Source organism: Bombyx mandarina, chromosome 03 (genome assembly GCF_030267445.1).
Source record: "Bombyx mandarina strain Sakado chromosome 03, ASM3026744v2".
NCBI lineage: Eukaryota > Metazoa > Arthropoda > Insecta > Lepidoptera > Bombycidae > Bombyx > Bombyx mandarina.
In genome coordinates, this window is record NC_143210.1 from 10,673,457 (window position 1) to 10,687,728 (window position 14,272).

At 38.8% G+C, this 14,272-nt stretch overlaps 2 protein-coding genes across 3 annotated transcripts; both read left to right on the forward strand.

Moving 5' to 3' along the window:
- The first annotated feature begins 707 nt into the window (after positions 1–707).
- On the forward strand, positions 708–14,106 carry SmydA-3 (SET and MYND domain containing, arthropod-specific, member 3). The gene is made up of 8 exons (XM_028173497.2): positions 708–1,007; positions 1,501–1,708; positions 2,323–2,521; positions 10,169–10,293; positions 10,535–10,761; positions 11,197–11,360; positions 12,907–13,099; positions 13,693–14,106. Exons 1-8 carry the CDS (start codon positions 875–877, stop codon positions 13,923–13,925), a joined length of 1,482 nt encoding a protein of 493 aa, XP_028029298.2. The 5' UTR covers positions 708–874; the 3' UTR covers positions 13,926–14,106.
- LOC114250816 (uncharacterized) lies at positions 5,171–9,418 on the forward strand. Of its 2 annotated transcripts, none has more exons than XM_089740107.1 (2): positions 5,171–7,376; positions 9,015–9,418. In XM_089740107.1, the coding sequence occupies exons 1-2, from the start codon at positions 7,191–7,193 to the stop codon at positions 9,132–9,134; spliced, it is 306 nt and encodes a 101-aa protein (XP_089596233.1). In that variant the 5' UTR covers positions 5,171–7,190; the 3' UTR covers positions 9,135–9,418. The 2 variants fall into 2 exon arrangements, with proteins under 2 accessions (XP_089596233.1, XP_089596232.1); XM_089740106.1 differs by having other exon boundaries at positions 6,924–7,376; positions 8,841–9,418.
- Positions 14,107–14,272: the final 166 nt, after the last annotated feature.

Here is a 14,272-nt window from a genome sequence, read left to right on the forward strand (position 1 = left end):
TCTACATATATTTAAGATATAAAAAACTACTCAGCCTCTTTATTCATCTTCTTTTAAAATAAAATAAAATAAAATAAGAAATTCAGTGGAATTATTAGTTAATGTCACGCCAGATGCGTTCTACATTTCAGTCTTTCATCACTATAAACGTGGAATGGTTCTGGCATTTCCGACAGCTATATGTAGGTCACGATTGTTCTGAAAATTTCCTCGTTCACCCAAATCAGAAATTCGAAACGAACCCTTATTTATTTATTTATCGTATGGAATTTGTTTACACTGCGTGGTTATAATTTAAATTTACAGCTTGTGAAATAATCGATAGATTTTTCTGTTACATTTTTGCGATCTTCCACTTGGCCTGCGAATTTCGTTAGTGGGCATTCCATGACAATGTGGCGTACAGTTTGCTCTGGGCATCCGCATTCACAGCATTAGTTTTCCGTCCAGCCCCATCTCTTCCGCAGTTGGTTACAGTGACCAACTCCCGTTCTCAGGTGGTTAAGCATGCACCAGATTGGGCGTTTTTCTTTGAAACCAGGTGGGCGGGAGTGTGGATTCAGCTCGAATAGTTCAGGTGGGATACATCTGGCTGACCATTCTTTAAATATATAAATAAATTAAACAACAATAACATTTTAATTACCGATGGCTGAAGTACTGTATTGTTATTTTAAACAACAATTACGTTTTAATAATGATTTACAAAATATAAGCCCAAATCGGACGTTACGGGAGTTTGACCGGCCAAATTCTCGAACAGTCTGATCTTATAATAGATACTAAAGTCGCTCAGACGCAAACTCTCAGACGTTTAGATCTTACTCCACAAGATCCTTGTGTGCTCGGGATTTCTTGAATAATTACATTGAAAATGTGCAGTGACATTAGTCATTATACTATACAGCAAAACGATAAATACGGACGATATTTAGTAGCTAGTAGAGATTTGGATGCCGGCGAATTGATATTTTGTGATACACCGTTTGCCGTTGGGCCAAAACCAGGTAAATGCTTACTTCTAACTTTATACTATCTACTTAATTTGAAACCATTCAACAAAACTGTGATAGGCCGAATGTGAGCTCACAACACAAGTAAGGTCCCGCCTATTTCTACCGCGAAGCAGTGTTACAGTTTAAAGGGTCCCCTACCCTAGCTAGGGGTACCGTTACAACGATTCCTTTGAAATTATAAACAATTCGATCTTATGTCTCAAAATAGGTTACGCCATTTATTTTGTGAATAGTTGAACTACTTAACCCTAGCTACATGAAATCCCGTCTGTTTTAACAGCAGCAAAAAAATTACTCCAAGCATATACCTCTAGTAAATTAAGTGACCCCGCCCACGACACCGAGGAGTCCGGTCTCGATTCCCAGTACGATTATCGTTGTAAAAGATATTTAGTATTCGGTGTCAGGTGTACTTTTCTTGTATGCGTGATTACGATACTCATAACACATCCGCTCACTAATAGTTTTGTTTTGTCTAATTCAGATACTCCACCACTTTGTCTTGGCTGCTACGTTCCGGTAGACAACACACTGTGTTCGCGATGCGGCTGGCCGATATGTAGCGTGGAATGCGAAAGTTCGTCGCAACACGTTGCTGAATGCGCTGTCTTCGCAACAGCCAAAGTCCGTTTTCAACCTGTCGATGACTGGACTACTTGTGCGCCTCAACTGGACTGTATCACACCATTGAGGTTATAAGGACATGTCATATATTTTTTAAAATAATGAATTAAAACTTCAAAATTGGTAGTTGGGTATTTTGTGAGCCAGCTAGGCTACGTACCACTACGCTGCGTATTCCTTCCGTGAAGCAGCAAAGCGTTTTGGTTTGAAGGGTGGAGCAGCCTTTGTACTGAAAAAACTGAGACTCATTTCTCCAAAAGTTGGGGGAGTTAAGTTATTGATGTCCATAGTAACTACTCTTGTAACTACTTAGCTTCGAATAGGCTTTGAGCTGGTCCCTCCATCAAAGCAATAAAAAAACTTACACTAAAGAATTAAGAACCGTTAATTAAGCATGAACCTAAATCATTTAAAGACCTCAAAAAGTTTTTTTTTACTTTTTAATGCATTAGATAGGTGAATGAACTCATGGCACAGTTGGTAAACTGATGATAAGCGTATGAATCCATAGCCAGTACCTAAGGGTGAGTTTTTGTTAGTACGGTGCCTCCATGGAAGTGGCTTTGCTCCAATATACAAGAACAGCTCTCAGGCCATAAGCTCTCCACCCGTAAGGTGCCTAATGTATCATTTTCTGTTTTAAATTTATAATAATCATATACAAATCGCTTGTACATTTTAGGGTTCTGTTAGCGAAAGAAAAAGATCCTCACAGATGGCAGTATGAGCTAGAGCCGATGGAAACCCATACTGAGGCACGACAAAAGAAACAAACGTGGTCTGCAGACCAAGTCAATGTCGTCAACTTCCTGGTCGATCATTGCAAGCTAGGAAACAAATTCGATAAAGAATTAGTACAAAAAGTTTGTGGCATTCTTGAGGTAAGTGCTTTACTTTATAAAATACTTTTTTACTACATACGGCTTACTTTAAAAATGTCGTAAGATTAAACAAGGACAGTTATTTTTTTTTTTATTGCTTAGATGGGTGGACGAGCTCACATGCCACCTGATGTTAAGTGGTTACTGGAGCCCATAGACATCTACAACGTAAATGCGCCACCCACCTTGAGATATATCTAAGTTCTAAGGTCTCAAGTATAGTTACAACGGCTGCCCCACCCTTCAAACCGAAACGCATTACTGCTTCACGGCAGAAATAGGCAGAGTGGTGGTACCTACCCGCGCGGACTCTCAAGAGGTCCTACCACCAGTAAAGTAACAGTTATAGACATGACATTTTAAGCGTCAGTGTAATGCAGTAAATCTCGCTCTTCGATAAAAAATCCAGTAAATGATGGTATGTTGTTATTAATTATAAAAACGATATAGTATTTTATTTAAATAGGTAATATTTTTACCTGTTACAAATTAATTACCTATTATTCGAATCGAAAATCCATTGGGTTTTTTTATACATTACATAAAAATATGGTATACCTGCCTCTTTTTGATTATTACATGTTATTTTAAGCATAACGAGAAGAAGAACCATTACAATATCTATAGGATTAAAGTATGAAATTGCCGATTTGTACTGAAAAATTGAAATTCTTTTTTTTTCCATTTGACATATATATTTGTTCGAGATCGTACTCGTATTACTGATGGACGAGTAGAGGACGATGATATGCAAATTTGCAGTCATGCGATTAGTCGTCCATATTGTTCCCCTTACCCCCACTCCTCGATTCGTGTAACACACACCATTTTTAGTCATGTAAAAAAGTTTGAACAATAAACACCTAACTGTAGAAAAATACGCCACAGACAAAACAGTATTATTTCTCGAATACCAAATTCACCAAGCCTCTCAACCAGCAAATAAAATCGCAAGCCGCACCATTTTTTGGACCATCGAGCCAAATTCAAGATTCAGCGACCATTGGAATCATTGCAAGTGGCGGTAGTTATTTGCTGGAAGACGAAGACGCGCTGCTTTGGATGAATTTTGGACTACGGCCTACACAAAGGACAACTGGAGGCCAAGCGCACATCGGTATCGAAGTATTATTGGCTTTCATCGAATATCATACGCAATCCGGTGGGGTCAATCATTCCTTCATTCCATCACCTCCTGTTCTCTTTGTGTGATACTGTGTCTAAACTGATTTCAGTACGATTGCCGCATAGAAGTTTCGAGTTTTCACAGTTTACCGTCAATCACGAAGCTGGTGACGTTGCTAGCACCAGTGTCGTGGTTTTAGACTGCCTGACTAATAACTGTAAGTACATCTCTTTTCATTTACCACCAATATGCCAACTGATTCCGTTAAATCTCGTGATAAATCCCCCAACCTGCTAAGTGCAGAAAGTAATGATCTAGTTCGCGCCCTTGTTAAAAAACGTGGCATAATTAAATGCAGACTGACTAAATTTACAAACCATGTAACATCGCTGGAGAATAGTGACGAACGTGTCTTTAATAATGAAATTCGTATAGATTTAAAGTTGAGAATTCAAGGTGCCGCTACTTTGTTTTCCGAATTTAACGACATTCAAACAAAGATTGAAGAAAATGTTTCTGAAAGTGAATTAGCGGGTCAGTGTGATCAACGAGAACTTTTTGAGAACAGTTACTATAGCACATTAGCTCACGCAGAATCTATGCTAAATAATGATGAGGTCATGAGCTGTTCCAAGTCTTGTCACAATTCTAATCGCGAAGCACCAGTAAAACTACCCACTATTTCCATGCCTACTTTCGACGGTGCCTATGAACACTGGCTTGAGTTCAGAGATACATTTACGTCGCTTGTTCATAATTGTAAAGATATTTCCAATATACAAAAATTTCACTACTTAAAATCATGTCTAAAGGGTAATGCAGAACTAGTGATTCATTCCATCGAATTTTCTTCTGATAATTATGAGGTTGCATGGGAGTTGATATTAAATAGGTATAACAATTGTAGGCTGTTAGTGCACAACCACGTAAAGGCTTTGTTTACTCTTCCCACACTAGCCAAAGAATCTCCTATTTTAATTAGAAATTTAATCGACACTATTTTAAAGAATTTACGCGCACTAAAAATACTTGGTGAACCCACAGACAGTTGGGATACACTGATCAATTATATTATCGTGTCAAAATTAGATAGGATCAGTGAACGCGAATGGGAGACCCACAAGTGCACTTTATTCTTGAACGAAAGTAATTCTAAAAATACGATTAAGTTGGATGAATTAATTCGGTTTCTCAAACATCGCGCGGACATGTTGGAAACATTGAAGCTTTCACATAGTAAAGATACGACAGCAACAATCATTGAAAACAAAAAACAACATAAATATAACTATACAACACACTGCAATGTTTCCAGCAGCCCGAATAAGTCGTACGATCGTCAATTACGCGGTAAAGCACTGTGTGTTAAATGCAACGCGAATCATCCACTTTATTCTTGCAATAAGTTTATAGAAAGCGATTTAGAATCAAAGTTAAAACTTATACGGGTACATAATTTATGTAAGAATTGTTTACGTTCGGGACACACACTAAATAACTGCAGATTTGGGCCGTGTAGAAAATGCGACAAAAAACATAACTCGCTAATTCATAATGATAACTCTGCTAGTGATATATCGTTCCATGCTACAACGAGTACTGAAGGAGATAAAATAACCGATGATGTGCGAGCGCCTCGTGTGCCCGCGCCCGCGACCCCCGCTGCCTGCACTGACTCGCTTCGTATCCAGGTAAACAAATCACACATGCAAACACAATGCAATGAATCTGTAAGTGTGCAGTCTATTTTATTATCCACGGCTGTTGTCGAAGTAGCCGATGTACATGGTATCTATCATAAAGCGCGAGCACTACTCGACAGCGGAAGCCAACGGTGCTTTATTTCAAAATCATTATGCCAATTATTAAATACGCAATTAATACAGTCCACAAACGAAGTACGAGGCGTAGGTGATACGGTCATACATTCTACTCAAGCTTGTAACATCGTTGTTAAGTCTTGCATCGATAATACGTTCACTACGCGCATTCATTGTTACGTGCTATCGAAAATCACAGCCTCGGTGCCCATCGTATGTCAATTAGGCGCGCAGTTCTGTATTCCAGACAACATACGGTTGGCCGATCCTGATTTTTTAGGTTCTAAACCCATTGACATCTTAATAGGCGCAGACCTGTTTTGGGATCTATTAGGAGAAGGAAAGATTCGACTACCTAATGGCCCGTACTTACAAAATACCAGCTTAGGTTGGATTATTTCTGGTCCAATTAACAATAGTTACACGCGAAAAAATACGCAAATACATTGCAATTTAACTAACGCCTTAGATACGCAACTTCGATTGTTCTGGGAGATCGAGGAATTACCTAAGATCAGAGACGCGCAGACTGAGGAAGAACGTGCATGCGAGGAACACTTCATTCGCACTACTACACGCAACAGCGAAGGGAGGTTTTGTGTACGTATTCCGCTCAATCAGTCACCTGAAGTCTTGGGTGATTCGTATACGCAAGCAGAGCGTCGGTTTTTAGCGTTAGAAAAACGACTGCAGCGCTCACCTGAGTATAAACGTTTATATTCCAATTTTATGCAGGAATATCAGAGTTTGGGTCACATGACGCAGGTAGATTCCTATGAATCCCCGTGTTATTTTATGCCACATCACGGTGTGTTCCGTGAGCTCAGCACCACCACCAAGCTGCGAGTGGTGTTTGATGCTAGCGCACCATCCAGCTCCGGTAAGTCACTTAATGACTTGCAGTTGGTCGGTCCTCCTATACAGGGCGATCTTGTTTCAATTCTTCTCCGTTTTAGACAGCACAAGTACGTTGCATGTGCCGACGTGGAGAAGATGTACAGGCAATGTTTAGTAGACGAGGACCAACGCAGTTTGCAAATGATTTTGTGGCGTGACGAACCGTCGAATCCATTAAGGACATTTAAATTAAATACGGTGACATACGGAACCTCCTCCGCGCCTTTCTTAAGCGTTAGATGTTTAAAGCAATTAGCGGTCGAATCTTCTGACCCTGACGTCACGCGAGTCATACAAGAAGATTTTTATGTCGATGATTATATAACCGGGCTGGACAATAAAGATAAATTAATACAATTATGTGATAAAACACAAAAGACACTTCAGGGTGGCTGTTTTCCACTGCGGAAGTGGATATTTAATTTTGCGCGCAATGATAACAGCCAATCACCCAATCAGTCAAAACTATTAACCCCAGTTGAAAATAATACACCTTCTAGAATCTTGGGCTTAGAATGGCATAATCTAAGTGACGAATTTTATTTTAATAATATGCAAATTAATGTTAGTATGGAACCCATCACAAAACGGTCTATTTTATCTAACGTTTCTCAAATTTTCGACCCTCTAGGCTTACTAAGTCCCGTTATAATTGTTGCGAAGGTGCTTTTACAACAATTGTGGCTACTTAAAATGGGCTGGGACGACACAGTTCCCGATCATATAGCGCGAGTATGGAACCGGTTTGTTAATTCACTACAAGCGCTCGACACAATCCGTATACCTCGCCACGTTATAGGTGTGCAACGTATGTATATTGAACTGCATGTTTTTAGTGACGCGTCTCAGACAGCGTATGGCGCGTGCATTTATATTCGCACAGTTTAGTATTGACTCGACTGTATCGGTGAGATTATTAATTTCAAAAACAAAGGTCGCGCCGCTGAAGACATTAAGTATACCGCGTCTCGAACTTTGTGGAGCTTTATTGGGGGCTAGATTGTATGACAAGGTGCGTAATTCATTGCATTGGAAGTTTAATAACGTTGTTTTCTGGACGGATTCGAGTATAGTGTTAGGCTGGTTACACATGCCGCCTTATAGACTCAAGGTGTTTGTACAAAATAGGACTGCGGAAATTCATGAATTAACGCGAAACTTCCCTTGGCGTCACGTAAACGGCGAAAACAATCCTGCTGATCTTGCATCACGCGGTGTTAGCTTAGAAGATCTTTCTTCTTCTGTCTCATGGTGGGAGGGACCGGAATTTCTTAAAACTCATACCTTTTCTATAGAGAATCACAATGATGCCGATTCATTCAAACATAGTGAGCTACCTGAAGTCAAATCAGTCGTTACAACTGCTGAAGTTTGCAATTCCTGTGAATCATCAGTGTTCCCCTTTCACAGATTTTCACAATTCAAACGTATGCATCGCACGATGGCATTTGCATTAAGGTTCATACATAATAGTCGTTTTAAATATAACAAGCGCACATGTCATCTCAGTGTGGATGAATTAGATTATGCTGAAAAAACATTAGTACGATTATCTCAAATGGAATATTATCCGTCTGAATATGCACTGTTGTCTGGTAGCGGCCTGGTTAAGAGTAAAGGTCATTTGTCAAAATTAAATTTATTTTTAGACGATCAGAAAATAATGCGCGTAGGTGGTCGTTTAGTTAATTCTGATGAATTTACCTATGACAAAAAACATCCGATTTTGATTTCGAGCAAACACTATTTTGCTCTTCTACTATTTCGGCATGAGCATATTCAGCTTCTTCACGCGGCTCCGCAAGCGTTACTCTTTCATGTTCGCGAAACCTGGTGGCCTATAGGGGGTAGGAATTTAGCTCGCCAAGTAGTACACGGCTGTGTTACGTGTACGCGTATTAGAGGTACGACCCTTACCCCAATGATGGGCAACCTACCCAAAGAACGAATTACTCCTAGTTTACCGTTTGTTCGATGTGGAGTAGATTATGCTGGCCCAATACTCATACTGAACCGCAAAGGTAGGGGCGCAAAACCTGTAAAGGGTTATATTTGTTTATTTATTTGTTTCGTGACACGCGCAATTCACTTGGAGTTGGTAAGTGACCTCTCGAGTGAAGCTTACTTATTAACTTTAAAACGGTTTATCTCACGACGCGGTAAGCCTTCAGAAATATTTTCTGATAACGGTCGCAATTTTGTAGGTCTTATGAATGACTTCACCAACTTCTTACGCAGATGTAGTGGAGAGATTTTAGAATATGCCACTAGTCAAAGAATAAAATTTCGTTTTATTCCACCTTATTCCCCGCATTTTGGTGGTTTATGGGAAGCAGGTGTAAAATCATGCAAGCATCATCTTACTCGCATTGTAGGAAACGCGCACCTGACATTCGAAGAGTATAGCACAGTATTAGCGCAAATAGAAGCTGTTTTAAACTCTCGACCTTTGTCCCCTCTTTCCTCTGATCCACAGGATTTTTCACCGCTTACTCCAAGCCATTTCCTGATTGGTCGACCACTTACTGCTCCAGTCTGCGATGACGTACGCGATGTACCAATTAACCGCCTACAGCGATACCAGAGGTTGGAACTACTTCGTCAACAGTTTTGGAATCGATGGACTAAAGAATATATTTCTGAGCTGCAGGTGCGAGCGAAGTGGACCGTGAATAAAGATGAGTTGAAGCGTGACGTGTGGTTCGCACAATACCAGGTTCAGACGGCATTTCCCGAGTGGCTGACATACGGACGGCAGCGGGTGTGGTGAGACGCACCTTTTCGAAAATTTGTCCTCTCTTCCAAGATGTGGATGAAACGCAAGAACATTGAAAGCCACTGCTTCCAAGGCCGGGGGCATGTTCGAGATCGTACTCGTATTACTGATGGACGAGTAGAGGACGATGATATGCAAATTTGCAGTCATGCGATTAGTCGTCCATATTGTTCCCCTTACCCCCACTCCTCGATTCGTGTAACACACACCATTTTTAGTCATGTAAAAAAGTTTGAACAATAAACACCTAACTGTAGAAAAATACGCCACAGACAAAACAGTATTATTTCTCGAATACCAAATTCACCAAGCCTCTCAACCAGCAAATAAAATCGCAAGCCGCACCAATATTTAATCAAAATATCTACCATTATTATCTATACATTGCTGCCACCTAATAGGAAGGTCATTTATGCGAAGGTCCTTTGCGATAGAACTCTGGTGATGTAGATACTACAAACTGTGTGAAAGCATTTTGTACTGCTCCCTGGGAAGAAAACTTTTTATCACGTAGAAAATTGTCCAAATCACGAAAAAAATGGCAGTCCACGTGGTTCGTTCTTCAAATCAAAATTTTCATCACGGAAGCGTTTAAACAAAAATCGCACGGTGCGTTCATTAGCAGTCTCCTCTCCAAACGCAACATTGATATTGCGAGCTGTTTTTGCAGCGATAGTTCCGCGTCGGAACTCATACTCAAAAATCACTCAAATTTTCGAAGTATCCATCTTTCTTTTCTAAGTTGAATAAAAAAAACAACTGAAAGTCGATAAACGAATGTTGCATATTTTTTAAACGAAGAACCTCATAGGTACCATTTGAAAAAAGTTTCACTCAAAAATCTCAAACAATGAAGGTTCTATGTTCGAAGTACCTATTACAAAACGGTGATTTCATACATCAACCCCTATTATTTATCTTGAAAGTTAATTCTATATACGGAACCCTTCACAATACAGTCATATTCATGCAAAAAATACAATTCCATTTATTTGATAATTGAACATCGTATTCCTTTTCTTAAATAGGTAAATTCAGTTGAGGTTCCATCACATGGAGGCTTCAGTATTCGTGCTATATATCCTCGATTAGCTATCACAGCACACAGCTGTGTTCCAAATATAGTTCATACCGTACTTAGCAATGACTACCGGTGAGTTTCAGGGTACTTTTTCAATTAATTCATTTTACTTTTATGCATTTATAGATTCGATACAATAATAGTAATCCATTACATTAATAATCGTCTCAGATAAATATTTGTAAATATGTATTTTTGTGCTCCTAATCGTAATAGACATTATAAATGCTTATTCCGTGCGGTGCGATTCTCGAACTACTTAATGAACTATTACCATTACCTACGTTATATACTTTGTATACCCATTTTACAGAGTTCAGGTCAGGGCAGCTATTCCTATAAAATCCGGGGAAAACTTGTATTTATGTTACACATATGCTCTGTCTCCAACTTTAGTGCGAAGAGAATTCCTTGTTGAATCAAAGTTTTTTTACTGCGACTGTCATCGTTGCGCTGATCCAACGGAGCTCAATACACATCTTAGCACACTCAAATGTAGCAAGTGTGACGACGGGGTTATATTGCCAACAAATCCTCTAGGTAAATAGTCGCAGATAAGTTTAGTGATACATGATAAGATTTTATAGACTTAGTTATGGTCATGAATTTTAAATTCAATTCTTAATTTTTTGTTGCTTAGACGGGTAAACGACCTCAAAGCTTATCTGGTAGTAAGAGATTACTGGAGTCCGTAGATATTACTGCGTTAATACTGCCACCCACCTTGAGACATGAGGTCTAAGCTTCATTGTATAGTATAAAGTCTGTCCCACTCGTCACCTCCGAATGCATTACTGCTTCCCCGCAGATATAGGCAAGGTAGTGGTACCTAGCGCGCAGGCTTACAAGACGCTGTATCACTGGTAACATTAACCACATCTTACTTTAACTAAGGCACACACAAAAAAAAATCTACTGTATTAACTGGCTATATTTAATGAGCAAAGGTATTAAGACTGTCACTAAATATTCCAGAAAACGAAGCAATGTGGATGTGTTCAGATAAAAACTGTGGCTTTAAGACATCTAGTGCCGCCATCCGTAAGATGTTCGCCGTCGTTCAAGCTGAGACAGAACAGTTGGACGCTCTAGAACCTGGCCCAGCAGCGATCGAACAACGAGAAGCAACAATTAAAAAGGTTTACTTTGAATTTCAGTGTTTCTAGTTTGAACTCCGTGAGCTCACCTACTTAATAGGTTACGCTGACATATCCTCTCAAGGCTAACAGATGAGAGAGAAAAAAAAGTGTTTGTAGCTTGACTCCTCTTCTCTCTCTCTTCGATCGGTCCCTCACTGCTGAGGATCGTGACTCCGTCCGATTTCGTCAACCAACTGTCTCCATCGATCCCGCCCTGCAGCCCGGTGGAGTGCGTCGCTGATAGGTTTCCCCAGTTCCTCCGCTATTTGGTCCGACCATCGTTTGGGACCTCTACCCCTCTTATCTGACTTAAAAAAAGTGTTTGTAGCTTGACTCCTCTTATCTGTTGTCTTTAATTATTACTCATGATATCAAACTATTTATAGGCCATAGATAATGCCTTATTACGTGTACATAAGAACGTGTTTTTTTTTGTAAATAAGTCGGTAAGATATTGTTATTACGATAAATAAAAAATATCACTCAACTGTAATCTCAAAGAATCCACTTGTGGATTTTTTTGGCATTTAAATATAAATTTATTATACAAAGTTGAAATCCACGTGATCCATAAGACTTTATGACCGTTAATTTGAAACAATTTAATACTAAAGTTGGTAAACAGTCACGATATCTCAATTACATTGAAGTATTTGCTCTACCTTTAAAGCTTTTTTAATTACTAAAGTATACGTTCGATACAGTTTCACCTGATGTTAATTGGTTAACGAATTTCATAGACATTGCAATGTGAAAACCATCGCCCTCCTTGGGACTCACATCAAGAAGGTTAATGAGGCGAAGAAGGAAGCTTCTTGGTACACGGTCTTCGGACCAAACACGCAAATGCTACGCTGCGGAAAATTAGGATCTTGCTACCCACCTTGCTGGCTTATAAATACAATCTACAATCCGAAAAATTAACAGAAGATACTATGTCCATACCGAAACCAACATTTTATAATTGCTGTAGGTAATAACACAATCCATTAAATTAATTTTAGTATCACCTAACTCAAAAAACGAATACCAACAAGTAATTTGGACAATCGATTTTTATTGGATAACTATTCTATTATAATGGATTAGGTACTACATTTATTATTATCATTTACGTATATTAAGTAAACCTAGGAAGAATTTTAAAGGAATCAAAAAGAGCATGTGAAGTAGGATGTAGTAGTACCTAGCCAGAGATGTATTTTGTAGCTGCATAACCGTATCGGAATCTGATAATGAATATAATATCCAGATACATTTTAGGAGGAATCCTGTAAGATTATCTGATCAACGAATGTTTTGCTTTGTGTGCATAAGTAGACAGTGCAATATGTAAACCTTAGTTATTAAACAGGTTTACAAACGATAAAGCGATTAGTAAGTAGAACTTGTATGCACATTTTATGGCTTTGAATTTATTACTCTAATCAAGCGAGTCTAATCAAATCTATAATTTGGATCGCAGGTACTAAATGAACTTACTTGTAGTTATAATTCCCTTTAAATTAAAGTAAAGAAAAAATAACTTCTAAACCGTTTGTTACAGTACAAGTCAGTCTTCCACCCCCGACACTCGATTCTTCTTTCATTAAAGCACTCCTTAGCGCAATTATATGGTCGAGTGGAAGAATATAACATTGATGAGCTACCCGACGTTTTGCTTGAAAGGAAAGTAGAATTATGTCGACTTGTTCTCAAAACCTTGGACGTTATAACGCCGGGAGAAACTAGGATGAGAGGTACGTTCAGTATTTTAAATGCTAAAATACATATATGTATATATGGTATATACTCCATGGTAAGTTTAACACTTTATTGTATAAAAAAAAAAATATCTTTTCAGTACCTTCATATCTACAGTCCGTGTTTTTCCGCAATAAACGTAATTCCATGTGCCGATTTTTATCGCGCTTGCTTACTCCCGATCGCATTCAAGGGCGAATTCATTAAATTCGAATTCTTCACAATGCAACTTTATAAGTTCCCATGTCGTACAAATACCGTAGCTAAAACTATATATGGGGAGATCACACATGAACGGGTTTTTTACTCGGTAAATCGATGCCAATGTTACGTATGTTTGGGATTTTTTAACTACTTAATGGGCAACCAGAACACCAATAAGCTATCTAAAAGCTAGTTTTATGAAATCGTGAAACAAGAACGATCATAATTGGCCCCACTGTGTGGTGTAAGACCTGTCCCATATTGCGACATCTTGAAATGAGTGTTAGCTAGATTCAGGTTTCTGCTATTCTGCAAAATACCGATATAAGTTGCTACAGCAACTCTTACCAAAATGAATGCTAAATGTTTACAATTTGAATCCTAGGTATGATGCTGTATGAATTACATGCGCCACTAATGTTTTTGGCAAGAAACGAATACGGGGCTGGTTTGATTACCTCGGATCAACTGAAAGACAAATTGCAAGAACCAATTAAATGTCTAGCGGATTCTGCAAGGATTCTACAGCGTGAAGATCTTCACAGTCCTGAAGGCATTACTGGACAAATAGCACAACAATCTATGGAACAACTAAAAGCCAGTCTTGAGTCATTGTAACTTTTAATTGGCGTTTTTGTGTCCTATTTCGTTTAATTTCACCCGATAAGCATCAAGGTATACAATCGTAGGTCTTGATTGTTGTATTATATATTATGTACTAGCGACCTGCCCCAGCTACGCACGGTCGAATCAGTTCATTGTGCAGAAATCACCTAAATTATATGTAACTAAAACAGCCCTTTTTACAAATTATTTTCAGTATTTTTCCTCTTAAAATCGGAAAGCCCGCCATATGTACAGGTATACCTCATATTTCACTCCACACTACTTTTACATCAAAAAGAAAAAATCGATTTGAATTACATTCTTCTTTTTAATTTCGCCTTTAACATGCTATTACAACA

Coding starts and splice junctions, on each gene's coding strand:
- SmydA-3 (XM_028173497.2), top strand. CDS start 875: ATGTGCAGTGACATTAGTCATTATACTATACAGCAAAACGATAAATAC. Junction 1,008..1,500: donor TGCCGTTGGGCCAAAACCAG/GTAAATGCTTAC, acceptor TGTCTAATTCAG/ATACTCCACCACTTTGTCTT. Junction 1,709..2,322: donor GACTGTATCACACCATTGAG/GTTATAAGGACA, acceptor TGTACATTTTAG/GGTTCTGTTAGCGAAAGAAA.
- LOC114250816 (XM_089740106.1), top strand. CDS start 7,191: ATGTTTTTAGTGACGCGTCTCAGACAGCGTATGGCGCGTGCATTTATA. Junction 7,377..8,840: donor GGGCTAGATTGTATGACAAG/GTGCGTAATTCA, acceptor TCTGATCCACAG/GATTTTTCACCGCTTACTCC.